At 49.5% G+C, this 26,840-nt stretch overlaps 9 protein-coding genes across 9 annotated transcripts; 7 read left to right on the plus strand and 2 right to left on the minus strand.

Annotated features, from left to right (window-relative positions):
- Window positions 1-1,627: 1,627 nt before the first annotated feature.
- N7481_009236 (LYAR-type C2HC zinc finger protein) lies at window positions 1,628-3,516 on the plus strand (the record flags this gene model as incomplete). Its single annotated transcript, XM_057268455.1, has 3 exons — window positions 1,628-1,648; window positions 1,761-1,883; window positions 2,029-3,516. 3 exons carry the CDS (start codon window positions 1,628-1,630, stop codon window positions 3,514-3,516), a joined length of 1,632 nt encoding a protein of 543 aa, XP_057119132.1.
- A 636-nt stretch (window positions 3,517-4,152) lies between these two features.
- N7481_009237 (uncharacterized protein) lies at window positions 4,153-4,389 on the plus strand (the record flags this gene model as incomplete). The annotated part of the gene is made up of 1 exon (XM_057268456.1): window positions 4,153-4,389. The coding sequence occupies one exon, from the start codon at window positions 4,153-4,155 to the stop codon at window positions 4,387-4,389; it is 237 nt and encodes a 78-aa protein (XP_057119133.1).
- Window positions 4,390-7,074: 2,685 nt separating this feature from the next.
- On the plus strand, window positions 7,075-8,670 carry N7481_009238 (MATE family efflux transporter; the record flags this gene model as incomplete). The annotated part of the gene is made up of 3 exons (XM_057268457.1): window positions 7,075-7,919; window positions 7,982-8,042; window positions 8,107-8,670. 3 exons carry the CDS (start codon window positions 7,075-7,077, stop codon window positions 8,668-8,670), a joined length of 1,470 nt encoding a protein of 489 aa, XP_057119134.1.
- A 772-nt stretch (window positions 8,671-9,442) lies between these two features.
- Window positions 9,443-10,681, plus strand: N7481_009239 (agmatinase; the record flags this gene model as incomplete). Its single annotated transcript, XM_057268458.1, has 3 exons — window positions 9,443-9,705; window positions 9,761-9,935; window positions 10,007-10,681. 3 exons carry the CDS (start codon window positions 9,443-9,445, stop codon window positions 10,679-10,681), a joined length of 1,113 nt encoding a protein of 370 aa, XP_057119135.1.
- A 997-nt stretch (window positions 10,682-11,678) lies between these two features.
- On the plus strand, window positions 11,679-13,414 carry N7481_009240 (uncharacterized protein; the record flags this gene model as incomplete). The annotated part of the gene is made up of 3 exons (XM_057268459.1): window positions 11,679-12,141; window positions 12,238-12,295; window positions 12,358-13,414. 3 exons carry the CDS (start codon window positions 11,679-11,681, stop codon window positions 13,412-13,414), a joined length of 1,578 nt encoding a protein of 525 aa, XP_057119136.1.
- Window positions 13,415-13,953: 539 nt separating this feature from the next.
- On the plus strand, window positions 13,954-14,213 carry N7481_009241 (uncharacterized protein; the record flags this gene model as incomplete). The annotated part of the gene is made up of 2 exons (XM_057268460.1): window positions 13,954-14,073; window positions 14,148-14,213. 2 exons carry the CDS (start codon window positions 13,954-13,956, stop codon window positions 14,211-14,213), a joined length of 186 nt encoding a protein of 61 aa, XP_057119137.1.
- Window positions 14,214-14,754: 541 nt separating this feature from the next.
- Window positions 14,755-16,449, minus strand: N7481_009242 (uncharacterized protein; the record flags this gene model as incomplete). Its single annotated transcript, XM_057268461.1, has 1 exon — window positions 14,755-16,449. One exon carries the CDS (start codon window positions 16,447-16,449, stop codon window positions 14,755-14,757), a length of 1,695 nt encoding a protein of 564 aa, XP_057119138.1.
- A 3,871-nt stretch (window positions 16,450-20,320) lies between these two features.
- Window positions 20,321-23,811, plus strand: N7481_009243 (putative NF-X1 finger transcription factor; the record flags this gene model as incomplete). The annotated part of the gene is made up of 2 exons (XM_057268462.1): window positions 20,321-22,031; window positions 22,985-23,811. 2 exons carry the CDS (start codon window positions 20,321-20,323, stop codon window positions 23,809-23,811), a joined length of 2,538 nt encoding a protein of 845 aa, XP_057119139.1.
- Window positions 23,812-24,212: 401 nt separating this feature from the next.
- On the minus strand, window positions 24,213-26,384 carry N7481_009244 (uncharacterized protein; the record flags this gene model as incomplete). The annotated part of the gene is made up of 10 exons (XM_057268463.1): window positions 24,213-24,318; window positions 24,397-24,486; window positions 24,559-24,773; window positions 24,828-25,039; window positions 25,105-25,282; window positions 25,343-25,492; window positions 25,562-25,655; window positions 25,705-25,937; window positions 25,990-26,129; window positions 26,186-26,384. The coding sequence occupies 10 exons, from the start codon at window positions 26,382-26,384 to the stop codon at window positions 24,213-24,215; spliced, it is 1,617 nt and encodes a 538-aa protein (XP_057119140.1).
- Between the last annotated feature and the right edge of the window lie 456 nt (window positions 26,385-26,840).

The raw sequence follows: 26,840 nt of genomic DNA on the forward strand, positions 1-26,840 counted from the left end.
TGACCGGGGGTTTCGATATAGATGGAGCTCTGACCCGCTCACATGTTGTTTTGCACACTGACAAGATCCATGGATATGCTGGCTACTATTGCTGATACAGGACTATTTATCGATGCTTCTTCATTCCAGAATCTATATAAGCACCAGATATCTATACTCACCTTTCCTGATCATCGATCCCTAGGTTCTGTCTGGTATATCAATATCGAGAACTGATCGCGGCCAAGGAACAAAGCTGCATCTAGCCGGAAGCGACAGCTACCAAAAAAGCAGATGCTGCACAACAAGGTTAATTGTTTCGCTTTACCGCCACACACGGGGGTCCTCTTGTCGCCATAGTGAGCTAACTACTCCGTACTTGTGCTGCAAAGACAGGGATGGCCCGCTGCCGATCCGAGGCCGCCCCCGGGGCATGACCCGAGCGGCGGCACCAGGATCAACCCATCCGGTGATCCTGTATGGTTGCGCATGACCCGGGATGTCTTGCTTGTTGATTGCAGTGCACCACCATTCTAGAGGCATCGCCAACTAGAGGGTTGCGAAAAGTTTCCCCGGGGGGGGGGGGGTATCGGTAGTACACGAGCTAGCCGTCAATGTTGCAAAGAGGAGGGCTAATGGGTGTGTCCGATCGTCCTGCCGCAGCCTCGTGATACAAGACTTTAATCCAGAGTCTACACTAGTGAGACTAGTTAGCACCATGACGACATTCATGGAGAGGACATGGACCCCGCGGGAGGAGGAAGAACGAAATAACCCTAACCATGGAACAGCCGGCCCCAAGACAGAAAAAAAAAGGAATATTAAATCAACGACTGGTTAGAAAAGGCTTGGATGATGCCAGTTTCATCTCGTATCGCGGGAATCTCCTGTATCAAAAATGCGGGTTTAAGTTTAGCCAAAAATAGAGAAAGGGAGAGAGAGAGGCGAGAGGGGAAGAAGGGGGGCGGGGGGCCATAATCCAGAATCTCTCAGCTTCATAGTCTAATCTTCCGGGGATCAGCATGGACATGGTAAGCCTTCAGCTGATAACAAATGAGGGAAGCAGGTCTCCTGACGGGTCCCCTGGGGAATCCAACCAACCAGAATGCAATGGGGAGACATCAGGATGGCGCGGGCGCATCTGGTCGCGCTCGCGCGTCCAGGCGCGACTTGAAACCGCATGGGGATAAATGAGGAAGGCTGCTCTTTTATTTTGAGTAAAGTGGTTCTATTCTCTCCACTTTATTGCTGCAATATATTGCATCTATCACCACTACTACTACTCCCCTCTATTGTATACAATTTATACAATTTTATACTTGCAACAATATAATAACACTTCCCGACTGGGCCTAGTGGATACCCGATTCGGCCTAGCGTTCTGCAAAAAAGAAAAAAAAAACGAGGGAAGAGCGACTGGCGCATGCGAACTGCGACTGCCACAGCGACTCAAGGGATAACTTTATTCTCCTCTCGTTTCTTGCTTCCTTCTCTTCTTTCTCTCTCCAATCCGACTCCCCTCGTCGCTTTGGCCTCCGCGCATTCTGGTTTACCCCTCCATCCTCAGAGTGAATTGGCTGTATAAGCTCGCCCTCATCTACTGTTCTTCTTACGCGCTCCGCAAAACCAGTGAACGCCCGCGATCAACATGGTCTCTTTCTCATGCGAAGTAAGCAACCCTCGACAATACCTACTATCGTTTCGAAACATCCGATTGCTGGTGTCTATACATATTGCGCATGCGTCATCAGGTCCAGATGCTAATAAATGCTTTCTACTAGGGGTGTGGCGATGTCCTCACCAAGAAAAAACTCGATCCCCACCGCAGCCAATGCCGCGGCGCGTCTTTCACCTGTATCGATTGTATGGTTCACTTCTGGGGTACTGAATATCGATCGCACACGGTATGTCGTTATTTAATTGGGTTGGTCGAGACGAGTGCATTGGTGCTTGTTACAGATATGCGTTGCGCATTCCTAATGGATTACCCGGATGCAATAACCATCTCTTCCTTCTGATGATAGACGCTGATGACTTGCCCCTCTACAGAGCTGCATGACCGAGGATCAGAAGTACCAGGGTGCCCTCTACAAAGAGAAGCCGGGCAAGGGACAAAAGGGCAAGGGCCAAAACAACCAAAACACCCCCAAGCAGAATGCGAAGTCAAATCCCAACGCGCGCAACCAGCAACCCCGAGTCGACGATGCTACTTCTGACGGAGAGATCATCAAGGCCAACATCCCGCCTCCTCCTGCTCCCACTCCTCCTCCCACCAGCGACAAGAAGCACACGCCGGCTGTGGTGAAGAACAATGACCCGCCTGTCAACGTTTTCGACTACCTCGTGACAGAGGACACACCCAACGCATCGAAGGTATCTTTAGCCCCCAAGGAACAAATGTCCATGAACCCCCACGCCCCATCTGTCTTCGAGGCTAGCAAGGCCCTCGCGCGACTAGACCCGAAGACGGATGACGAAGGCAACTACGATATCGCATACGAAGAAAACGGTTTCTCTTACGGCGCTGACCCTATTCCGCCGCCCAAGTTTCCCTCCGCGGCCAATGCCTCCATGGAATTCGTCACCCCCGCGCCCAAGAAAAAGAAGGATCGTCGTGAGAAGAAGGAACGTGCCCCAGGTAGCGCGAGCGAGAAGAAGCGCAAGCGCGGCCAAGGCGATGAGCTCAGCAGCCCTCAACAGGATATCGACACCCCAATGATGGATGCCCCGTCCAGCGTCGTCAACAATGCTGGCACTCCCGTGTTGGCTCATTCCGGTTTGACCGGCGGTCTGAACCGCATGATGCGCTCGCCTTCCCACGATATCGACGAGACTCCCGAGCACGGCCGCTCCACCTATCAGGATACCTCCTCCCCGATCAAGCGTACCCGCCGTAACGGCAAGGAGCTCAATGGTGGCGGTGACCCTGGCTTGGGCATCACAATCAAAAACCGCGCCGAGCGCCTTGTCTCTTCCATGTTCGGCGGCACCGGCTCCGTTGTTTCCAACGGCAGCAAAGACAGCCATGATAACTCCCGTGCCCTAGTCCGTGCCCGTCGCGGCAGCTCCTCCAGTGCCGACGGCCAACTGGAAGTGCGCAAGAAGAAGTCCCATCGCTCGCGCAATGCTTCGGACTCCCACGCCGAGCGCAAGTCTAAGCGTAAAAGCAGCAACCCCACTGACGGTGATCGTCCTTCTCGCCGACAGAAGCAGATTGACGAGCGCCGGCGCTCAGATTCTCAATCCCCCCGTCGTGATCGCCAGGTCGAAGTCTACCGACCGTCCAAGCCACCTGCCCGTAGTGAGGATGTTCTCCAACGGGAAATGGCCACCCATTTCCTTTCTCTCGTGTCTCGGGATAGCGATCGTGGCTGTTCCTTTAACAAAGCCCTGAAACGGTTCCACCGCGATTTCGCCGACGAACAAGAGGACCATGGACGGGACTCCCGTGAGCGCCGCGGCGAAGACGAGAAGGATTTGTGGCGAGGTCTGCGACTGCGTCGCAATGACCGTGGTGAAATCGTCGTATTTGCGTAATAAAAGTTACTACCAGTTTTGAAACATATCCGGTTCTGGTTGATTTTCTTTTGCACGACAGATCAAATGGCGGAGGGGAGGAGGAACTCTTTATCTTTATGCTTATGAAGTGAATGGATTAAGGCAGTGGTTTGATCTTGCATAGCGTGTTTTTCTGTTTTTAAATTGGCGCGGTCTTTTTGCACACTGTTAATACCGGACCTAATTGGACGCCAAATTTGATTAATGTATACAGTTGTTTCATTGTATCTCCCGTGCCGCAAGACAATGTTCTAGTGGGATTTGTCGACTTCTTTATTCTGTAAGACAAGTGTTTTAGGGCGAGTTCAAGTTCTGATTTTCATCTACCTTGAAGTAGTTAGTAGTCATTCTGACCTTGAGAGTCTATATAAGACCCGTAGACCCAGCCGTAGTATGACTTTATAAAATTACTACTTTCTAGCAGTACTAGTACCTTCCTCTGCGTCCTATCATCATCAATTTCACGGCTACTTAGTACTCTACCACTACTACTACTTAAGCATCATGGAAGATACATCAAGCGTGCGCAGGATGGTCGATGATCTCCACTGGCACCACGAGTTCTTGGTCGAAGACGAGGATTCTCGAGCCGACGGGCTAGTCTAGCTCCTGGTCATGAACGCACGCGCTGAAAGTGACGATGGACTCATCGTTTACGCGTGCTATGCAAATACTTCGTTGATGGGGCTCCTTTCGGAAGTTTGCACAATACTGAAGGGATCTCTGGATGAATACTACGGACCTGATTGTGCGCCTCCTCTGAAAATTCGCTGCATTGCGACGACGCCGACTGTTGTTCAGGTCATCCTTGACCAAGATATCGATTACGAGTACACGAAAAATGGTGGGTGACCTTAAGGCGTTCTTGAGGCAGGACTTGGCAGACTGTATTGTTTATCTTTCTGGTTTGGATGAGTCTGATGATGACTTGGAGGATGATGATGACGGGGAAATTACTTGATGATTCATCTGTATATACTCAGCTTCAAGTTGAAACGAACTGGCGTTGGATAGATGGTAGAAGGGACTGGCTAGTATACTATTAGCATGTTAGTAGAAATTGAAGTTTCATATAATACTACTCGGCTAGGCGAAGGGATGTCAATTGTCTTGCTGTTTTGATATACACAGAAGCTTGAATGATAGACCGTTGATTCTAAACAGAGGACCTTTCCGGGCGAGGTAGAATTGAAAACACGAGTAGGCAGGAGGCTGCATGTCCCAGGGTCCACTTAGTGCATACGTACCGGATAATGTCTGGCAATTCTTGGCTTTCCCTTTCCGTTCTAGTGCTCACCCCCTCGCCGCTTTTACTCCCCGAGTAGAAATAAGTACGCCCCTGACCGGCCTGAGTTGATCAGTGAGCCTGATCGAAGCACCCTGATTTGCTCAGTGAGCCTGCCCTGAGCACTATGATCTGATCACTGACCCTGACCTGATCAATCCTAGGTTACTTACTAAGCTCCTACAACCCAGGTGGCCTGAGTAAGCGGGCTCATTAAAACGCGATACGCTAGTTTGACCGCTGTATAAGAGTTAGTTTCATGAAGTTGCCACTAACTGGCGATCTTTCCCTTTGCAAACAGGATTTACATGATTAATTTTGTTTTAATGAACAGTTGGACCTATTGAGATATGACGCTCCTAGAAGCATTCTCCGTTCTTCTAACGCATACCCGATTTAGGAGAACTATATAGGCAGATGTATAAGTAGATAAACTATATAAATTATTTTATTCTCATTGGATATCGAGCAGATAACCCATCAGCGATTATCTCTAACTTAACTGAAACCTTTTCATTATCTTCGCCTTTATACCTTTCTGGCAATATTAAGTAGAATAAAACCCAAAAAATTAAGACTTTCTATACTGAATTTACTCCTAGGAGTATCAGCATGTCCCTAGGACTCTATCCGGTGGCCTTATCAATATATGCCGGGCCTTAGATTTAATGATATAGCTTATTTCGGATAGAAGACTCCTCTAAGTTCCTAGGAGCTTATCTCTGATTGGTGCCTTTATATTAACAGAAATATAAATTTAAATAGAACTTTTCCCTAGACAACCTCCAAAACTTGCCTATTATACTGATAAAAGCTACTATATCAACTATACTAGAAAGAGTTAAACATTGACCTTGACAATAATTCCCTTTAAAAACGTATACTAAACTTGCTCAGATACTAGTTAAAAGCAGTTCGCTCTAGATATCTAGGAAGTATATCTTTTTGATTAATTCAGAAATTCACCTATTATAATAATTCCTATAGGAATAATTCTTTAGAAGCAAAAGCACCCTGTGAACAGAAGATATATAAGGTGTGGTTAAAAAGGCAAAAAAAAGGTGAGCTATATGCTGAGAATCTGTAGTGACCCTTATACAATTCCTCTAACGTAAGGATTAGCTATTATCTGCCTAAGGCCTGATAGTATCCTTGCTGTCTGAACTATTATATGTAATCTATGATTATCTAGATATAAACTTTTTTATAAGCTTTTTTGAATCTAATTTCTTATGGTATTTTGGCGCTATGCTCGGCTGCTTTGCCGGTGGTCGCCTGGCGGACTGATCCGGCTGCAAGCTCGCTATTATTGTGGGAAGTCTATTCGCGATCGTGGGAGGATCACTGCAGAGAATATTAATATGATCCTCTGCGCCAGAGTGATTGCGGGATTGGCATTAGATTCACCAACACAGATTGTGGACCGCTTCCAGCAAAGCGGACTCGCTAACGGGTGCGATTAGGTCACCCCTGCCTGGGTTTCGGAATTAGCTATGGCCTATACACGAGGTGCCTCATTTTCCTCTAAGTTCGAAGAGACGATGTTCTCCTGGTCATGGTGCATTGACCCGGTCACTGCGTGTAGATTCTGCGCCAACTATACTGGCATCACTATAGCCTACAGTATGGGGATAACCGACTAGGACCAGGTTTCAGTTTCTTATGCACCCTGGTTGGCAAAGCACACTGTCTCTCATCATCGCCTTCGTCTTCCACCCTACCCTAGACCTGTGCTCTACGGAACACCAGCGTAGACCTTATCATAGCTCAAGTTGGCGTAGTCTATACTTCCCTTAATCAGCCTAGCGGCACTAGCACCCTGGTTTCTGGTCCGAGGTCTAGCGGAATGGGTCAGAACGAGGCATTGTGGCTAAAGGTACACTTGACTAGGAGTCTCAGGGCTCTTGCGGAAGATCACATCCTCTCATGTGGGTTGTAAACGCCGGAGCCACCTTCTCGGTGCACCGTTTACCCGGCGAGATTCTGAAGCCGCAATTGGCACTCGATTTTGGCCGCGACATGCCTCGAGGAATAAGAGACGGTCATATGGGGGTCCAACCGTCATAAATGAGTGCCGATATTAAGCCTAGTTTACCAGCTCCCGTTCATGACCCCACGGCCTGGACCAGAGCTTTATCTTGTCTTCCAAAACCAATATCCTTCAAACACAAGCTCCTCCGTGCCTCTTGCACGTCTCTGTCAAAACAACCAGTTGTCTCTGGCCCTGCGTCCTGTCATCATTCATACCAATCATGATGGACCACGACGAAAGATCTCCTCTGCTTAGGCACGAGGGTAGAACCCCTTCTCAAATATCTGAGGCAACTCAGCTGTCCATCACCCAGGAGGCCTTTCGCCTTTTACGATCCACGATCCCCATCACTGCCTCCTTTGCGCTACAGAACATTGTACAGGCCGTCAGCGTCATCATCGTCGGCAGCCTAGGTCACCACGAGCTTGATATCGCGTCCTACGGCTATATGTTCGCCACCTGCACTGGTAGCATGGTGGCCATCGGGGGTGCCACGGCGCTGGACACGCTGTGCGCGCATGCCGTGGCTGCCGCTGGCAAAACGAATGAGTCCCCGACTCTCCTCGGTCGGCATCTTCAACAGAGCTTGATAGTTCTCAGCACACTATTCATCCTGGTCATCACACCTGTCTGGATCTTTTCTGATCGCCTGTTCCTGGCGCTGGGACAGGAGGCTTGGCTCGCTCGAGGCACACACCGCTTCTTGGTCCTGATGCTGCCTGCTGGCTACTTCCAGATGCTGGCCGAGTGTCTTAAAAAGTATGGCCAGGTACAGGGGCAGAGCACAGCGGTGGGCTGGGCAACGTTTGCCGCGACCATCGTCGGGGTTGTTTCCAATCACATCTTCGTCAAGGCGACGCCGCTCCGCATCAACGGTGCCCCATGTGCGTTTTTCATCTATCAGCTCACGACGGTAGCTATCCTTTGCGTTCTTCTGGTTCGCAGAGAACGCCAAACAAAGACGATAGTGTTTATTCGGACTTGGGAAAGCTTACTGGATGGCCTCTGGGTCAATGCTTTCTTGTCCTTGACTGGTCTCACTACCATTGCCACGGAGTGGTGGAGGTGAGAGAACTCCCCTACTTCCATTAGATGGGGGAAAACAACAATGCTAAGATATAACACAGCTTTGAGATTCTAGCTATGATGGCTGCTCGTCTCTCGGCAAGTGAAATTGCTGCTCAGAGTGTCAGTACAGCTTCACAAAGATGCCACCTAGTTGATCGATCACTGAATATGCTCTCCCACCTAGATCTTGATGTCCGCGGACCTCATTTTTACCACCGTTTCTTTGGGCGTCGGAGTTGCCTCTAGCCACCGAATTGGCCATTTCTTCGGCCGCAACGAACCTCTCTACGCCCGTCGTGCCGCTCTCTCGCCTTATGCACTGTCTTTGGGTCTCGGCCTATTCGAGTTCATCCTCATTATGGCCGTACGGAATCGGTTCGGTTATCTGTTCACCTCAGACCCTGACTCGGTGGCCATGACTGCCAAAGTCTTACCTCTTATGGCAGCGTTTCAGGTCCTGGACCTCTCCAACGGGGGTGCTGGCGGAATCCTGCGAGGCGCCAAGAAGAACCACCTGTCAGGAATGTGCAACTTTCTGGCATACTACGGTATTGGCCTTACGTCGGCTTGGGCTCTGTGCTTTCGACTACAATGGGGTATCGTTGGGCTTTGGGCTGGCATTGTTTGCGGGAGTGGAGGGTTGATCATCTTGCAGTCTCTCTGCGTGGTATGCCTTCCCTGGAAGAAGATTGCCCGAGATGTATCTGGAGAGTCAGACAACGATGCGTCTCGAGACATCATGGAGTAGGGGTGTGCCGAGATATTCTATCTTAATCTGGAGATATCTTTTCCGGACTGTCTCTAGTTTCAGTTTCAACGTCAGAATCAGAATATTGACCTTGGAAATTTGAGACGCTAAATTAGGTCCTCTGTCTGCTTTTTTACTTTGTCTTAGAAGCATGGTATTCTCCAGTATTTGCATCTGGTATACTTCATCGTGCCAGCTGTAGAGGTGCTCTTTCCATGTCTCGAAATCTTGGGCTGCACCCGGAACTAATGCAGTCAAATCGCAATAAATCTTGAATCTTCCCTGACAAGTGTCGTCGAGGAGCCGTGATTGTGTACCCTAGTCTCGGACCGGACATTATTTTAGACTTCTCACCATTCCCTAACAATGCATGACCCCGCATGCCACTCCTCATTTCACGTCGTGTACCTTGCATGATACGTAACTTCAAACGACGTGAAAATGTTCTAGATTTATCCGCCTTTCCTAGAGCGGAAGCTTTAGCCTACGTCTAGGACCACGCCTTGTGGAAGCACTTGGAAGGCTATTTTCTTTCCGGTAAGGACTTACTCCCAAGAGATTAAGTCACAATATGGGGTATATATATAAGAAATGGCGAAGAAGTCTCAACAACCAAAACGCGCAACATCTTACAAAGTCCAGTTTTTTCCACATTTTCTCGCAAAATCCGTATCCTTTATTACCTTGAAAAATTCCTTTTCAAAAGATGCTCTCATTATACTCTCTTGTGATCGCCAAATTAGTGGCTTTGGCGTCGGGTGCACCCAGCTCAATGGTCACACAATGGCCTCTTTTGATCAATGCCCACACAGAGCAAGACAACAAGAAGTTTGACCTGGAACCAGATGCCAAGTACGCTTTCTCTGGCATCACAACCTTTGCTCAACTTCCAGCTGTTCAGTGTCTGGCTGAGGAAGGGACCGTAGACGACATCCTTGTGCTCGGGTTCCCCTTTGACACGGCAACTTCGTACCGCACTGGGACAAGATTTGGGCCTAACGCCGTCAGACAAGGCTCGAGAGCGGCTTCTTTAGCGTGGGTCATTTGATATAATCTTTGTCCCTATGCAGCTAACATGGATGTAATGCAGAGGTCATTACAACTACCGTCAGGGCATCAATCCATTTGAGCAAAACATATCCATTGTTGATTGCGGCGATCTTCCCATCTCTCCATTTGACAACGCTTTGGCCTTCGCTCAGATGGAGGAGTGGTACTCGAGACTTCTCACTCGTAAGGTTGAGAATGGCATTATTTCGGCGAAGGTAAATTACAGCACAACTTGCTGTCTGTCCAACTATGATGATTGCTGACAACTCCATCTCATTCATGACAGACCGGCAAGGCCCATCCGCAAATTGTCGCTCTTGGTGGTGACCACAGCATTTCTCTCCCCATTCTTCGCTCGCTGTACAAGGTCCACGGCGCCATATCTGCCATCCACATCGACGCACACATCGATACCTGGTCGCCCAAAGTCTTCGCCGGGTCCCGCGGATCGCCCAGCGAGCAGTCCCAGTTTGCTGACGGCACCCCGTACTACTGGGCAGGCACCGAGGGCCTCCTCAGTGACTCCTCTGTCCACGCGGGCATCAGAAGTACGCTGGACTCTGCGACGGACATGGATATTGACGCCAAGATGGGCTTCACCACGATCCCTGCTGGCGCGATTCTGCAGGAAAACGGACTGCAGCACGTTATCGAGACCATCAGGGCTACCGTGCCTCACGATAAGCCAGTCTACGTCTCCCTCGACGTTGATGTTCTGGACCCCGCCTTCGCACCGGGCACCGCCGGACCAGCGTCTGGTGGCTGGATGCCAAGGGAGATTATTCAGGTCATCATCGAAGCGCTTGAGGGGCTTGACATTGTTGGTGTGGACGTCGTGGAGATTTTGCCCGGAATGGACGTCTCCGAGATCACGGGAATTGCTGCTGCTGAATTCACTTTTGAGGCAAGTTACATCCCTGCATCTTTGATGTTGAGAATATCAGCTAATACTGCAACGTAGCTCATCACAACGCTGGTAAAGAACCGTTCTAAATAGAGATGCATATCCCACGTTTCTGCTACTTATGGGTAGGGTTGGAGGTTCTGTCACTCAGTCAAATTCTGCGACGATGGCTTGAATGCCAGAGATTGCGGTCCTTCATATACCCGGAGTAGCAGTATTGAATGATAAGTTATGTATCTAACATTCTCGCAAATCGGCACTTTACTCCTTAGCCTTTTTTTCGTGTAGTTCTTTAAGACCATGCTACCGTAACTTAAGTAAACACGCGAGAATGAGAACGTTGATCGAGTCTTACCACCTGTTTTTGTTGGTTGATAACATCTAGTTGGCATTGCTTTATTGGTGGTCCCCGTTCATGCGGATACGCTTTTGTCTTGTCAAACCTATCTGTTCCTTATGTTTATGCCGCTGTTAGGGCTATACCCTATGTATAGGCTAGTGACTAATAATTATTAGTATAAAGTAATAAATAAGAAAAATCAGGCATATTATATCTTAGGAAATCAAAATTTAGAAACATTTTATGAATGCCAAGATTTTTATGTATATCCGGGTTAGGATAGGCTATTTGCGGGTTCTGAATTTAGACTTACAATCCCGGTTATGGCGCAGTCTATAGATAATAGCCTACTGTATCAAAGCGTCTTACGCTACTTTGGGCATGAATGTTTGTAGGTAGGCTATATTGTCCCGACTGGGAAAGGTCTCAACAAGTGAGGAGGGCTGGCTTCCGCGCACCTCCTAGGTAGGGCACAAGCGGCGGTTTCCTCGTCGCTGACCACAGGTTGGGATAACCCAATGGCGATAGCCGCTGTAAATAGCCAGCATCGACTATTTACATTTACAGCCCCAGGCTGGGCATGATTTGCTTCACAAAATGCTTAATAGAACATCTTCGCCTCTTTCGAGACGCGTTTTGCCGTCTCTCGATTCATCATTACTACCCCGGCTCTTTAATGAACTGTTCATTTACTTCGGGTTCCTGCACGTCACTATGGCTTCCTCATGCCACAATGCTCCACAGATCCAGGAGATGAGCGGCTGCGATGAGGAGAAGCCGGTCATAGAGCTGGAAGCCACCATCACGCCCCAGTGTGGAGAGCTTCAAGAGCCCAATCACGGTGTCGTGCAGAAGAACTTCAGTCTTATATCGCTTGCGGGTATAGGCGTCGCCGTAGGCAACGTTTGGCCCGCGCTCGGCGGCTCTCTCCTGACCTCCATCTACAACGGCGGTGCGCCCGGCGTCATATACGAGTTCATAGCAGCGTCTCTCTGTTACTTCACCGTGGCGGCGGTTATTGCCGAGCTGTCCTCTGCGTTGCCTTCATCGTCTGGCGTCCATTTGTGGGCGACGGTTACGTCGGGCCCCAGACACGGGAAGGTCGTTGGATACTTTGCTGGCTGGTGGAACTGTCTGGCTTGGATCTTCGCAGTTGCCTCTGTGACCTGCATCGCGAGTACGTTCGGAAAGCCTTGTGTACCTTGTCTCCCTGCACACCCCTTTTTACTTCCGACGACGACTGTGCCCGACTGAACAATGTTATCGTCTTCAGGCAATCTGTGTGTACAGACCTTCGCGTTTTGGCATCCCAGTTTTATCGCAAAGAAGTGGTGAGTTTGAATGCCACTTAGGACATGGCTTAAGACGTCCCCTAAACTAACATCTCTCGTAGGCACACATTCGTATGCTACATCATACTGAGCTGGCTATCCTGCGTCATCGTTTGCTTTGGCAACTCCATGATCCCTCGACTCAACATAGTCGGGTTGGTCGTCATAGTCGTCGGAGCCATCACCACCATCGTTGTGTGCATTGCCATGGTGAATACCGAAGGCCGTAGTTCTGCCTCAAGCCACGATGTTTGGGGAGCTTGGGAAGCGGACATAGGCTACCCGAATGGATTCGTTTTCACTATCGGCATGTTGAACGGAGCCTTCGCCATGGGGACGCCTGACGCCGCCGTCCATCTCGCAGAGGAGATCCCTCGCCCAAGCATCAATGTGCCCAAGGCGATCGCGACACAATACATACTCGGCTTCGTATCCGCGTTGGCCTACTTGATCACCATGCTCTACTGCATCACCGATTACGAAGCGCTGTACAAAGCGGAGCTGCCCATCGCCGAGGTCTACTCCCAGGCCACGGGCCACTCTGCAATTGCCACAACAGCCCTGTTGGCGCTGATTTTGGCCCCAACGCTGCTCTGTACCCTTGGGCTGTATGTGACCTGCGGCCGGACACTCTGGACCCTGGCTCGTGTGGGGGCGACACCATTTCCGAACGTCCTTGGCCGCATCAGTCCCACGCAGCACATGCCAGTGACCGCCACATTTGTCACGACAGTTCTTGTGAGCCTCCTCGGACTCATCTACTTGGCCAATAGCACCGCCTTCAACGGCTTTGTGGCAAGCTTCATACTCTTCTCCAGCGCCTCGTACATTGCCGCGCTACTACCTTACCTCTGGACACGCTCTCGATCTTCATTCGAGCCCGGGGAGTTCTACATGACTGGATATTTGGGATACGTTGTGAATATCTGGGCGTGTGGGTATCTCATTACCTGGTTTGTGGTGTATTGTTTTCCATACGCGCTCCCGACGAATGCAGAGAATATGAACTACTCATCCCTGATCTGGGGCACTTTTACCATTGCAGTGGGTGCCTTGTGGTACTTTGGAGTAAGGAAGACTTATGTGCTTCCCATGAGTCTTAGCCATGACGAAGCGTAGATATTTAGCTGAAGTGGAGATTAACTTCCTCGCCTTGTCTGGTTTATGTCAATATTCTACATCGCAAGGGCTTCTATCCAGGATTAAACATTGAACAATATTGCCAATTCCTCCAAGAGACGTTTCTCAAATACAAGGTTGATTTCATTCGTAATTACACGAAGCCCCGTGCAAAAACTTCAAATAGCGAAAGAATACCACCTCCAGCCAGCCTCTGCCCGGGTCGCCTTTTCGGAAAATAATAATAATAATATGCCTGCACGACAGGTTGCCGTTGTCTGAAGAGACCGAAGCAACAAAAGCGGCCCAATCCCGTCCGTGGTGGAGAACTGGGACTCTGCATGAGCTTGCGTCCCAACTGCCAAAACAAGAAAGAGCAGAAGAGTCCATGATCAACACGGCGGGGCCTTGGGTTGCGCTGAAATCCGGAATGGTGTCTGCCTGGCCGTACTGTATATAGAACAGCTTGCCAACGTGAAATTGTGCAGTGGTTTCCCTACTTAATCGAACTTCTACACAACCATTCAGCCGCCGTAACCATGACCGGAACAACAACCCTTGCCGAATTTTATGTCGAGTATCCAAAGGTCAGGGACGCAGTTATTGACCATGCGGCTTTCTATGACCTCCCCGAAACCCAAAAGGCTTGGTTCAAGCTGGTGAGTGCAAGTTGCTCTCTCCAGTGATAAGACGAGAAGGTGAGAAGACGGTCACGCTAATTTGCCAGAAACAGAATCTGGAACGTAACCCAGTCGGAGGCAAATGCAACCGCGGCATGACCGTGCTTGACTCCGTGTAGGCCCTCGACCACAAAGAGTACTCCGAATCGTCGACCCTGGGTGGATGATTGAATTTCTTCAAACTACGTTCCTCGTCTCTGATGATATCATGGACGGAAACATGACTCGCCGGGGTAGGGACTGCTGGCACCGGGAAGAGGGCGTTGGTCTGAATACCATTAACGATGCATTTATGCTCGATGCGGCAATGTACGTCCTGCTGAAGAAAACCTTTGGCTCCCATCCTTCTTACGTGGCCATTATGGAATTGTTTCAGGAGACTTCTTTCCAGACAGAGATGGGTCAGCTCTGTGACCTCGGCACGCCCTCGGGCAAGTCTGAGATGAACGTGCAATTAGACACCTTCACGCCGGAGCGTTATACTTTCATCGCCATCCACAAGACGACCTACTATTTTTTCTACCTCCCCATTGCACTCTCTCAACACCTGAGCTCAGAAAACTTCGAACAAACGCATGGCGCACTGTCCCATCGCTGTTTTCCGGCACTCGAAAACGTAATAACAACGATGGTAAGTGACACTTTAGGATCGTGGACAACTCAATAAGGCAAAAAATGCAAAGCCCTAGATGATTTCGAAGCCCTCGCTCCGGCAGCCTCGTTTAGGGACGCCGCCGCCCACTCGTCTTCCAAGTAGTCCAACGCACATGTCACGTTTCCCATGCCATAGCATGCGCGTATTCGAAGTAAGAGATCGCGGAGCCTTTGCTGGTCTGTCTGAGAGGCCACCCAGCATCCAGCCTCGAACAGGGGCGGTAGGGAGGCCACAGCCGGACACGGCCGAGCGGCAATGTCCATGGCTGCTATGCAGTCCATGATATGCCGCAGGCTAGCCTGAACGGATTCGTGGAAGTACAGCTGGTCTGGGTCGACGCGGCTGTACAGCTGCAGTAGGACCATGTGATGGTACGCCTCGTCCAGCTTTACGAAGTCGCGTCTCGACGTCTCGGTCAGGGACTCGCCGATCTCGGATCTGAATACTGGCGTGTTTTCTTGCAGCATGTCTTCCACCTGGCAGATGAGTCGGGCATACTGGTGCGTTGAGCGGGCTGCATGCAGGAATACATAGCTGAAGCTGTTGGTCTCCACCCTTGGTACTCTTGCCTCTTGTTCCCGCGTCTCATCAATGCCGTGCATTGCCTGGATTACCGGGTTCAGGCTCGTTGAGAAGCCGGCCAGGTCGTCAATGTAGCCTCGTCCCTCTTCGGACAATGGCGCGGGGTCGAAAAGCTCCGCTTCAACTTGGACACGCTTGCCGCAGCTCTCAGCGATCGACTTGAACGAAACGTAGAGCCGGACGAGAAGGCGCACATCGAGCGTAGCCAGTGGGCGTTTCAGGTCGCTAAGCTTCCTCAACAGCGCTGAGGCGCCAACAAGGTGGAGATGCCAACTTGCGTCTGCTGCCGAGGGGGACGCGATGTCGCTCAGGCAAAGAGCCAAGCTCGTGCCGAGAGCCGATAACAAGATGGCCTCTTCCGTGGTAGCGAGGCTGAGGTTCAGGTGCTGCAGTGCCACGTTCCTCAGTCGCAAGACCTTGTCCTCGACTTGCTCGAGACCAACCGACAGGCGATGGCAGGCTGCCGTGCAGAGGACAGCCGCCAGCATGGGCCGGCTTTGCATGGCGATGGGGAGAAGGGCTGAGCATATCTCGACTTGCATTCCCTCGTGGCAAGAAATGGACTTAGTGAGCTGATGCTGGAAGTAGTCGAACAGAGCCCGATCCGCCCGAGGCAACAGGTCGAGCGTCGTGCTGGGTACCAACCGTCTCCAAGATGGCCATTGCTCCATTGTGCTTTCATCGCCACTAAAATCACCAGCTAGCTGGTCATCGGCTTCTCTCTCTGGTAGTACGTCGTCGCCTGATGGCCCGTGACTGGTTATTAGTGTCTTGGGGTACTCAGATCCGGCAACGTCCGACCCTCGGCCGCTAGTCTGGCAGACATACACGAATGACTGCTCGGTGCTATGTCGCGCGGAATCAACTTGACCCTCATCTTGATTGCCAGGCAACGTTTGGCCAGCAGAACGTGCTTTGAACACGCGTCTACCTTTGCCGACACAGCGCCCGAAGTTCGATTTGTCAAAAGGTCGTCCACCCCATCGTAGATCCCTTGCGTACTCGCACGTCTTGCCAACGCTGACGCAGTAGCCGCAGACTGGCTTGGCCTCGTCGCAACGCCGATGCCGCCTCCGGCATTCACGGCAGCCATCGCGTGATCTCTGAATCGGCGTCATCGTGGACGGAGAGGACATACGTGTGGCGGCGCTGTTGCCGGAATCTGTCGAGGCTTGAAGCAGTCCCCGGACTCTGGGAGGACACCTTCGTGGAAAGGAGTGATCGAAGGACAGCAGTAAGCAACGGCTTCAATGCGGTGATGCAGAAGAATGAGAGGAGAGCGCATTCTGGATCTTGCCTGCAGGATAGGCTACCATGGTTCCAAAATTGACATGTCTGAGGATAACTTGACAAGAACCAGACCTCCGCTCTGCGGAGGACTAGCGTGAAGCTCGAGCTGCGGTAGACTATACTTTCCTTAATAGGCCTAGCGGCACCAACACACGGTTAGTTACCAAAATGAGCCAGAATGAGCCAGAACCTCACGGAGTAGATTGGAGGATCAATGAGACATTGTAGTTGCTGGTACACTTGACTGGGACTTTGCATGAGATTAACACCAGGATTCCCTAGCAAAAGCTGTGGTGCTCTTGGCAATTCCGAGATGTCGATGGCGTCAGGCGTGCTATTCTCCACCCTCCCCTAACTAACTAACATTAATCGAGCTGATCAATTAATCAGACTAGAAAGCATTCACACATAGATAGCGGTAATTGAGATAGCTTCGTAAGTAGACATTTCGTGATCTCCCAATGGCAATCATTGGCTACCTGAATTCTCTCTTTCCAGCAGATGACCCTTGGCTCACCTAACCCAATTTTTGTGAATAAATATGTAATACCGTCACCAGTAAAACGAGAGTCGAACGTGGCGGCTTGAGTGGCAAGCTGTAAGTTGTTAGTCAGGCACCAGCAGTTAATCTCGAGAAACAAGGGCACACACCAACAGCCAATCATGCCCACGACGAAATCGAATCTGCTTGCGTTTCTCAACACACGAAGAACTAAATTATAATGCCTCGATTAAAAGGTGACCGGGGAAAAAGTTTAGGGACTACAACAACGGGTACGTAACATTTCAATTTTGGGCACAGCGGCGCCACTGTACTTAGTAGGAAAAAGCGCAGCGTCCTTAGCCTTTACACTTTCATGGATTAAGATTCCAGAGCCCTTGTCAAGATACGATTGGAAACCTGGACTCTGGATTTGAAAGGAACAAGTAGGTTCCAGGGAAAGTCTCGACTATAATACAAACCGGAATTTTAATAAAGGCTCGAAGATCCCCCCCCTCCGGTACCATGCTCTTCCTACTTCCTAATTCTAGCTAGAGGACCTCATCAAAGAATTTCGCTACAAATTCCTGTCTAATACGACACTCAACTTCGCCTATTTTCGAATACGATGAGCTTTTGCAGAAGTTGCAAACACGATATGCTCTGATGCTCTTATTTATCTATTTAGACACAATATCTCTTATTGCGGCTCCTCCAGACAATACACCCCATGGACTACAACATGGGCTCTTCAATTTTCCTCCGATCTGTTCATCTTTCTTTTGCCCTTTCCAATTCTAAGGGCGCTTCGCCTAAACTAGAAGAAAAGGCTTGGTCTATTTATCACATTTGGCTTCAGTGCATTGAGTATGAGTGCTTCCATTGTTCGTTTTATTGCTGTGTTATCGCAGTATCCTAATGTGCCGGCAACAACCCTCAAACTCTGGTGCGCGATTGATATTCATGCCGGACTTGTTGCTGCTTGTCTACCAAGTCTTAGGCCATACCTTACTCTGAAACGAGGATTTCGAGAGCACATCTCTCCCAAAAATGATTGTCATCGATGGAATGCGGTAGACAGCTATACAGGAATGGCTTCTTTACCAAGTATCCCACCCAGACTTCGTCATAATATGTCTCATGGCGCATTATTGTACCAATATTGATACTTGTCTTGGATTGTCTAGGAGATTAGTTGATAACCTGTCCTAGGTACTACTCTGCATTTATAGTACATACCCGTTCTTCTTTTTATCTTTTCTGCTACATATTTGGATCCATGTGCTGCTGAAACGTGTTTTATATGAGGTGAGAATGGGACTCACTACAGAAAATCGCCTACTAAATTACTGTAAAAAGCGGTAGGCCCAATACAGTGGTCCTCATGGGGTTGCAAGGGAGTTACAGTGATAACCAGACCCTGCTCCTTTGTGTAACAATTATTAATCTATCGTAGTATTGGTGATTGATATTATATATGTAGTTATCAAATCGGCTGTGAGGCATATCGTCTTGGAAAGGGGGGGCCTGGTGGAAAGTTTATTATTAGCTCTCTGCTGACTATACTGAATGAAACTCATCCTATAACCGCAAATTGCGGTTTGTTAATTATTTATTACCCAGCGAGTCAGCTAAGAGGTATGGCTGAGTTACAAAATCTTCTGTAGTACGAGCGACTTGCAGTGATAAACGTTTAAATGGAAAGAAGTGGGAATTTCGGTAGGATTTTGTCACGGGATTCAAAGTATGCGATACCGCGGACTCTCGAGGCTGATTCACAGACGAATCCCCTTGAGTCACCTGCATATCGATATTCACCCGAGCCCTAGTATATTTAAGATCCTACAAGCATTTAGGATTCTTGATCTCCTCAAGAATCAGTCTATGTACCAACTGTCCAATCTGATCTCTACTATCCGATATCCTTGCCTAGTCACAGGTCTCTAGCCTGACAACTTAGTAACCGTTTACATTAGCCTTTCCTTTAATTAAGTTTTAGTGGTTTTAACCTACTTAAGCTAAAGATTAAAAGATTCTTATCTTTGTTTTGAACTTTATCTTATTCTTTAAAAATACTAGAAAGATAATTATTCATGTGTCTTTAGAGAAGACAATTTTCTTTGGCTGTATTATCATACCTAGCAGGAAAGGCCTGTTGGCCTATATTCAGATAATTATCTGACTTAGGGTCTAACAGTCAACTTTTTTAAAGTGATTGGATTTTGGTATAGATAAGTAAGTATGAAATATATAATTTATAGAACAATAAAGGGGAATCGGAGCCAGCCTTTATATTCGACAGATTCCAAATCCGACGTTAGGTATGATAGAGAAATTACTGGCTTTGGCCGCGTTATCTATAAGAATAAAAAGATAAAGCAAACAAAAGAAATTCGTACAGCCCTATTTCTGATACAGTGTGCAAAAATGCTGTTTTGTTTGAACGGGGATATTCGGCTTATAGGCATCAGTGCGCTAGTTATTATAAAATAGATGGCCCATTAGGCCATACTAATTTTGGAATAGCTAGAGCTATACTAGGGAACAAACGCTGATTGGATGTGAAGTCTTAAGGGATGACTGGGTATCGAATAATCACCGAGCAATACTCAGTGATCCCTGAGCAGCCCTGATTAGTCACTGAGCAATCAGTGTGGCTTAGACATGCCTCATATGACGCGGGTGATTCGATCACTCAGCCTGAGCCTGAGCGACCTTATAAAAGCGGCGGCAGCCGAGAAAGGAAAGCCCCACCTGGCAGACAAAATCCGGTGTACGGAGTATATAGGTGCATATATTGATAGATTCCAGACCAGAATGTGTCTTGGTGATTGGCTGATTGAAGTATGTGCTTTGGTGAGTCACTCCGACTGGGTTTGAGTCACGGGGAAGTGGCGACTGTGACCGCCTTGAACTCCGCTTTGCATTCTGCCACTTTACTTTTAATTGTGCGAGATGCGTCCCCATTGTCATCTTCAATTCTTTTCGCCCTTTGGGCCTTACTTGCCAATTTTCGATTTGCATTTTCTGTACTGTGAGCTTCACTTCTATACTAGAGTTCTCTTATATCGTTCACTTTTTCTTATAATCCACATCTGCAGCTTTGGACCCTTTCACCACTATTCCGTCGATCATTCCATTCGAATCACTTCAATATTCCTTTTAACTGCATGAGCAGCAGCACCGTCCCCAGCCAGCCAGCGCTGGTCTCTCAGACCATGTCCAGCTCCACAGCAGCTCCGACTGTACCATCGGACCCATCAGCCCCATCATCCACTCGTCCAAGACATCGACGCCGTGGGAAGGGCCCCGCAAACCGTCAAGGCCAATCCAATCCCACAGCCCAATCGACCAACGACCAGCCTCCTCCAGAGCAGCAGGGACAGCCACGTGGAACTGTGCCCACTGATCCATCAGCTGGACCGCCTCGTTCACGGAAAGGGCAAAAAGAAGGCAGAGGATCTGGAAGTCGCAGAGGCCGTGGTAATGGACCTCGACCAAGCGGGCAAGCACAAAATGGCGAACCTTCGGACCAAACATCACAAAGGCAGTCTCGGGGAATGAGAGCAAGAGGATTTGGGGCCCGACTGACCAAAGCGGACGATGCGCAGGACGGAACAGACCCTCAAGCCCCCGCAGACCCAGATGCAAATCTCCGTGCCGACGCGCCGGCTTTTGTACCCGGTGTGCCTGCATCTGCCCCGCCGCCTTCTGCAGCTTCGGGATCGACCAACAAAGGAAAAGGGAAGCAGAAGCCCAAATTACCTCAAAAGCCACCCAAGGTCACGACGAAATCTGTTGCCGACGACATAGCCACCCGTATCCACGAAGATATCGCCCACAACCTTTACGAATGTCCTATATGCACAAGTGAGCTTGGAAGAAGATCCAAAGTTTGGTCTTGTGAACTTTGTTGGACTGTGTTTCACTTGAGTTGTATCAAAAAATGGTCTACCAACGAAGGATCCGCCGCCGCGCGACAGCCACAAAACGCAGAAGGGGCTGTTACCCCCAAGGCGTGGCGTTGTCCTGGCTGCAATTTGTCACATGAGCACTTCCCTTCCACATATACGTGTTGGTGCGAGAAGGAATCCGATCCTCGACCTTTAGCCGGTTTGCCTCCACACTCTTGTGGCCAGACTTGCTCTCGCGCTCGGAAGGGTTGCCCCCATCCATGCGATGCAACCTGTCATGCGGGCCCTTGTGCTCCCTGCACTTCAATGGGACCAACTCAAGATTGCTTTTGTGGTCGTAATTCATCGACAAAGCGATGCCAGGATACCGATTATCAGAATGGCTGGAGCTGCGGGGAAATATGCGGCGACCTTCTACCATGCGGAGAACACACATGTCCTCTTCCCTGTCATGAGGGCTTATGTGGTGCATGTGAGGTCAAGATCGACGCGCATTGTTATTGCGGAAAGGTGCACACAGAGATGCTGTGTAGCTCCAAGGATGAGGAACTGGATAGCGAGAAGATCAAGGACGATGGATCTAACGAGGAATGGATCGGTTGTTTCAGCTGCCCTGACACTTGCAACCGCCCCTTCGATTGCGGCGTACATTTCTGCCAGAAGGACTGTCACCCTCAAGACTCTCTCCCCGAACACTGCCCTCGCTCGCCTGATGCAGTTTCTCGTTGCCCTTGTGGTAAAACACCATTGACAGAAGTCCCGGGATATACCCCGCGGTCATCGTGTGAGGACCCCATCTCCAATTGCTTCGAGCCTTGTGGTAAGATGCTGCGATGTGGCCATTCTTGCGATCAGATCTGCCACACCGGGCCTTGCGGCACATGTACTCGTCGTGTTCCTATCTCATGTCAATGTGGTCGCAACACTTCCATGAGTATTTGTCACCAGGGTGATATGAATGCACCCCAGTGCTTCCGTCAGTGCAAGGCGGGTCTGCACTGCGGACGTCATACTTGTACGGAAAGATGTTGCCCCGGAGAGCAGAAGGCAATTGAACGCCAAGCTGCGCGTCGAAAGCTCAAGCCTCATCTTCGCCCCGCGGAAGAAGATATTGAAGCTGAACACATTTGCACCCGCGTTTGTGGTCGGACGCTGAAATGCGGTCGACACACCTGCCCTGAGCTTTGCCACAAGGGCGCCTGCAACACCTGTCGAGAGGCTATCTTCGATGAAATTTCGTGTAACTGCGGAAGATCAATCTTGTACCCTCCTCTCCCTTGTGGGACGCAGCCGCCCCCGTGCTCACGTCCCTGTGAACGTCCTAAGCCATGTGGGCATCCTCAAACAGCACACAATTGCCATACCGATGATGAGTCTTGCCCTAAGTGCCCATTCCTCACAGACAAGGCGTGTCTTTGCGGTAAGCGGGTAATGAAAAACGTACCCTGTTGGCTCACAGACGCCCGCTGCGGCCAGGTTTGTGGTTCGTTGCTCAAGTGTGGGTCACACTCCTGCAAGAAAGACTGCCACCGACCGGGGCAATGTGAGGATGCAGACAAGCCTTGCTCGCAGCCATGCGGAAAGAGCAAGTCTCTCTGCCACCATCCTTGTTCTGACCAATGCCATGCCCCTTACCCCTGTCCAGAGAAGACGCCTTGCCCGACCATGCACACAGTAACATGTGGGTGTGGACGGATGCGCCAGGAACGCCGCTGCAATGCAGCAAAGGCAGTCATCTCCAAAGGACAGGTCCAACAGCCGGAACGATTACCAGTACTCACGCCATTGACTTGCGATGAGGAATGTTCGCGTTTAGAGCGCAATCGATCTCTGGCTTCTGCACTTGGCGTCGACATTAACCAACAGACCACTGTGCAGGCATTCACATCCAACAATCTCCCCTATTCGACTGAAACATTAGACCAATACATCAAATTGGCCTCGACAGTCTCACTGTCTACCCTTCAGACATTCGAGTCAGCCTTGCACTCCCTGGCAACAGATACATCGAATCGATCTATCCGCTTCCAGCCTGCAAAGTCCACTCTCCGAGCATTCGCGCACTCCTCGCCACAGACTGGGGATTTGTAACAGAAAGTCATGATCCGGAGCCGCACCGCCACGTCTTCGTTTTGAAACCTTTGACATGGACACCACCTGTCTTCGGACTAGGCACCGAGACCACCATTGGAATTGGCGGCATGAGCGTACGCGAGTGCGTTAAACTCCGCGAACGAGAACGGAACAAGGAGCGCGAAGCACAACGTGTTGCCGCTCTAGAGTCCAAGGCCGCCCGTGACGCCGCCAAAGCACAGGCCGGCGGTAGCAGCTCGGACGGATGGGCACAGGTTGCCTCTCGGGTTAAGAGACCGGGAGAGGGTAGCAACACTAGTACTAGGAGTACCACGCCTCTTCAGAGCTCTTATGCAAATTCGTTCAGGAACCGTTCTATGTTTGCTGCGCTTGCTGGTCACGTCGATACAGCCGGTTCCGGGTCTAAGAAGGAGAAGCTTGTTCTTCGGTCTGGTGTTGGCGTTGGCAAGTCATTGCGTACACAGCCTCCTGCTGAGGTGGTTGATAGTTGGGAAGAGGCCGAAGAGAAGGAAGAAGAGGTTGAACGGAAGCAGGAGCAAGCTGAAGCTCCTCTAGAGGCGCAGGGACAACAGGGGGAGGAACAGTCACAGGAACAGCCACAGGAACAGCCGCAGGAACAGAAAGAAGGAAGGCAGGAAGATCTGGTGAACGATGCGGAGTCTCAGGAAATCATCACGTCGGAAGTCGAGGCGAAAGAGTAGAGTCTTATTTCATGTTATTATGACTCATGACTGGAAGGAAAAGTGTGTTCTTTTTTGTTTGAAACTGCGTGCATATAATACCCTGGTAGCAATCTGAGGACCTCGGGGGACTACGTGGTATCCACCAACATTTTTGGAGCGCTATGCTTTTAACATCGGTGGGACTCTGGCTAGAAGAGAGGCAAAAAAAACAAAAAGAAATAATAAAAAAAGCTGTATTTTGATGAATATGCCCTGCTGCATTCCTCATACGAATTCTTTGAAGTATTATTCTGTTCGTTATATTTCCTGCGCTAACATACCAAACTCAGACTCGGAACTAGGAGGGTCAATCGTAATGGAAAACTAGTATCTGAATATGCACGATTTCATGCCTTCGCTCTTCGGGATCCCGATTAACCCTAAGCTGTGGTGACCATCTCATGATCCTCGCGTTGTTCACTCGAGCGCATTTGTACCTCTGTGACGTACCCCTTGAATTTCCGAAGATTAACTCTCTTTTCGAACCTTATCGCAGTCAAGTGGGTTAGTATTACGTCCATGAAAAAGAGCAAGGGTAAACTGTCGGACAAAGGGCTGACATACATCTCGTCAATCTCAGCTGGGGTTCGGCATGTCACCTCTGGAAGAATAAACCACGCGATAACCACTGCAACCATGCCAGTTCCGGCAAAGCTAGGAGAATGATAAGTAAGTACTTTGAGAGACATTTTATGTTTCACCATAATAGTGTCATTCCGAACTCACAAGAATCCCGTTTTGACACCCCACGCGGAGGTCGGTGCATTGTTGATCATCAAAGGTGTACAAAAGCTAAACATGATAGCGACCATGTTCGAAGATGCAAGGGCCCATCCGGCTGTCTTCGCACGCAAACGTTGCTGGGGGATCTCGGCTGCATAGGCGTAGCCAATAGCGGATGCACCGGTAGTCGACAAAGTTGCCAAACAGGCGAAGAAGATCTGTGTTGCTCAATTAGGTTGCCGAAGTGAACTCGATACTAAGAATAAACCTACCAAAAGTGAACTCAAGGATACCTTGGTATAATCGAAGCAGCCGACAATTCCAAGACACAATACCGAGATCGATGTCACTGCATAGGGGTAGACTGTGAGGGGACGACGTCCGAATTTATCAGTGGTGAGGGCGGTTGCCATCATAGATATCAACTGGACACAGGATAGAATGACTGTGACCATGAATGGATCCTTACTTCCGGCATATTGGACTTTCATAGTATTAGTATTATCAAAAAGGAAAAAGGGGGGAGGGGGGGGGGTACTTAGTACTCACAGAAGTAAGTCGCGTAGGTGTTAAAGACGGACAAGCCGACAAGCTGCTGGGCAATCTTAGGCCAAGCAGCAATCAAGAAACGAAGGCGGTTGCGACCTTGAAAGACAGCCCATGTTCCTTCTTCGGAATTTCTTTCTGCGAGTATACGCTCCTCTGTGACTGTGGCAGTCATGACTTCCTAAGCATGGTATTAGATAATTGTTCCAATATGACTGAGGGGGGACAGAATATGACGCACAATCTGCTCATCAACACTGTATCCCTCAACATTACCATTGAACCTAGTGAGAATCTGGGCTGCCTTGTCGATTTTCCCTTTGCTCACCAGCCACCAAGGTGATTCCGGAATGAAGACAAAGATGATTGCAATTACACCCACCATAGCCCACTAGTTATACTCTGCACTTTTAGTAAATCCATCGGAAAGTAACGCACAAGAGATGAGGATACGACCAACCTGAGTATAGATCGGAAGACGAAAATCGAAAGGGTCGTTCGCGCTGAGTTCCTGCAGTGCTACTGAAGCAAAGATCTGACCGACCACAAACCAGCTAGAAATAGTTAGACAATGAAGTCCGGTGAGAGCCACTCTCAACTTACAAACTGTACGCGTTGATGTAGAAACCTCGCAGCTGCGTCGGGGCAATTTCGGACAGGTAGAGAGGCATTGTGGACTGCAGCATACCAACGCCCATCCCAGAGAAAAGTTTTGCTGCAAGCCAGTGATCCCATCTTGTTGCGAAGGTTTCTATAAATACGCTAATCACAAGATCAATCCAAATAATATAGAGCGCGACCTTACGGCCAAATCTTTCCGTCGCGTATTGGAGCATCTATGCATGTTAACTCGTCTGTCGCGAGATGGCATGCTTGAGAAATACATACAATTTGGCCGATTGTTTGACCGGCGGATTGAATGCCTCCCCATGCGGAGATGTATTTGCCTTGAATGATTGAAGTCCCGGGAGAGGCCATTTGTTGAATGAAACCTTTGTTGGAGACAATACCGCCATTAAGATTGATTTCTGTGTACCATTAGATCATATTATTCATGCCAGAAAATCATCGGGGATTCTCTTACGGTAGCCGTCCAGCGATGCGCTAAACGCCGCGGTCATGGCAATGAGCGATACATGTTTGAATCGTCTCACACATTGCCAGACACCAAGGTCGTCTTCACGAGATCGCATGATTGGTCCCATACTCTTTTTAGGCATATCATCCCCTCGATCAGGGGATGAGTGCTCAATATTCTCAGAGTTGGCCTTGGAAATGTCCATAGTGAATACGGCCGAGCACGGTATGTGAGCAAAGAACAAGGAACCCTGGATTTTTATCAAACGAGATTCAGATGCGAAATTGTCAGATATTATATCCGACCTCTTTGGACTAGCCTCAAAAGGAAACGGACGCCGTCTTGTCGGCTTTACTGGGCCCGAGTTCAACAAATATGAAGGGGGGATGCGGGGATCCGGGGTAACTGGTGGAGCTTACTTCGCCCGACACAGAGTACGATCTCAACTCACAACCCATTTTTCTTCGAGGCTGACCCGGAATGACGGTTCAGTTGCCGAAGCTCTTATGAACGATTTCTAATAGGTTAATTTGTGTTTGAGTAGCCGGTAGGGCTTAGAAATATAAATAGTAGTGAGTGCCCTAAAGAACGGCAATTGCCTCGCTTTGAATTATACCGAGCTAACATCAAGTGGCGTCCAGTTTTGGAACTCTTGGAAAGC

The sequence above is a fragment of the Penicillium waksmanii genome, assembly GCF_028829765.1.
Source record: "Penicillium waksmanii strain IBT 27052 chromosome Unknown utg000008l:1.0-5622682.0:1.0-5626561.0, whole genome shotgun sequence".
NCBI classification, from domain to species: Eukaryota; Fungi; Ascomycota; class Eurotiomycetes; order Eurotiales; family Aspergillaceae; genus Penicillium; species Penicillium waksmanii.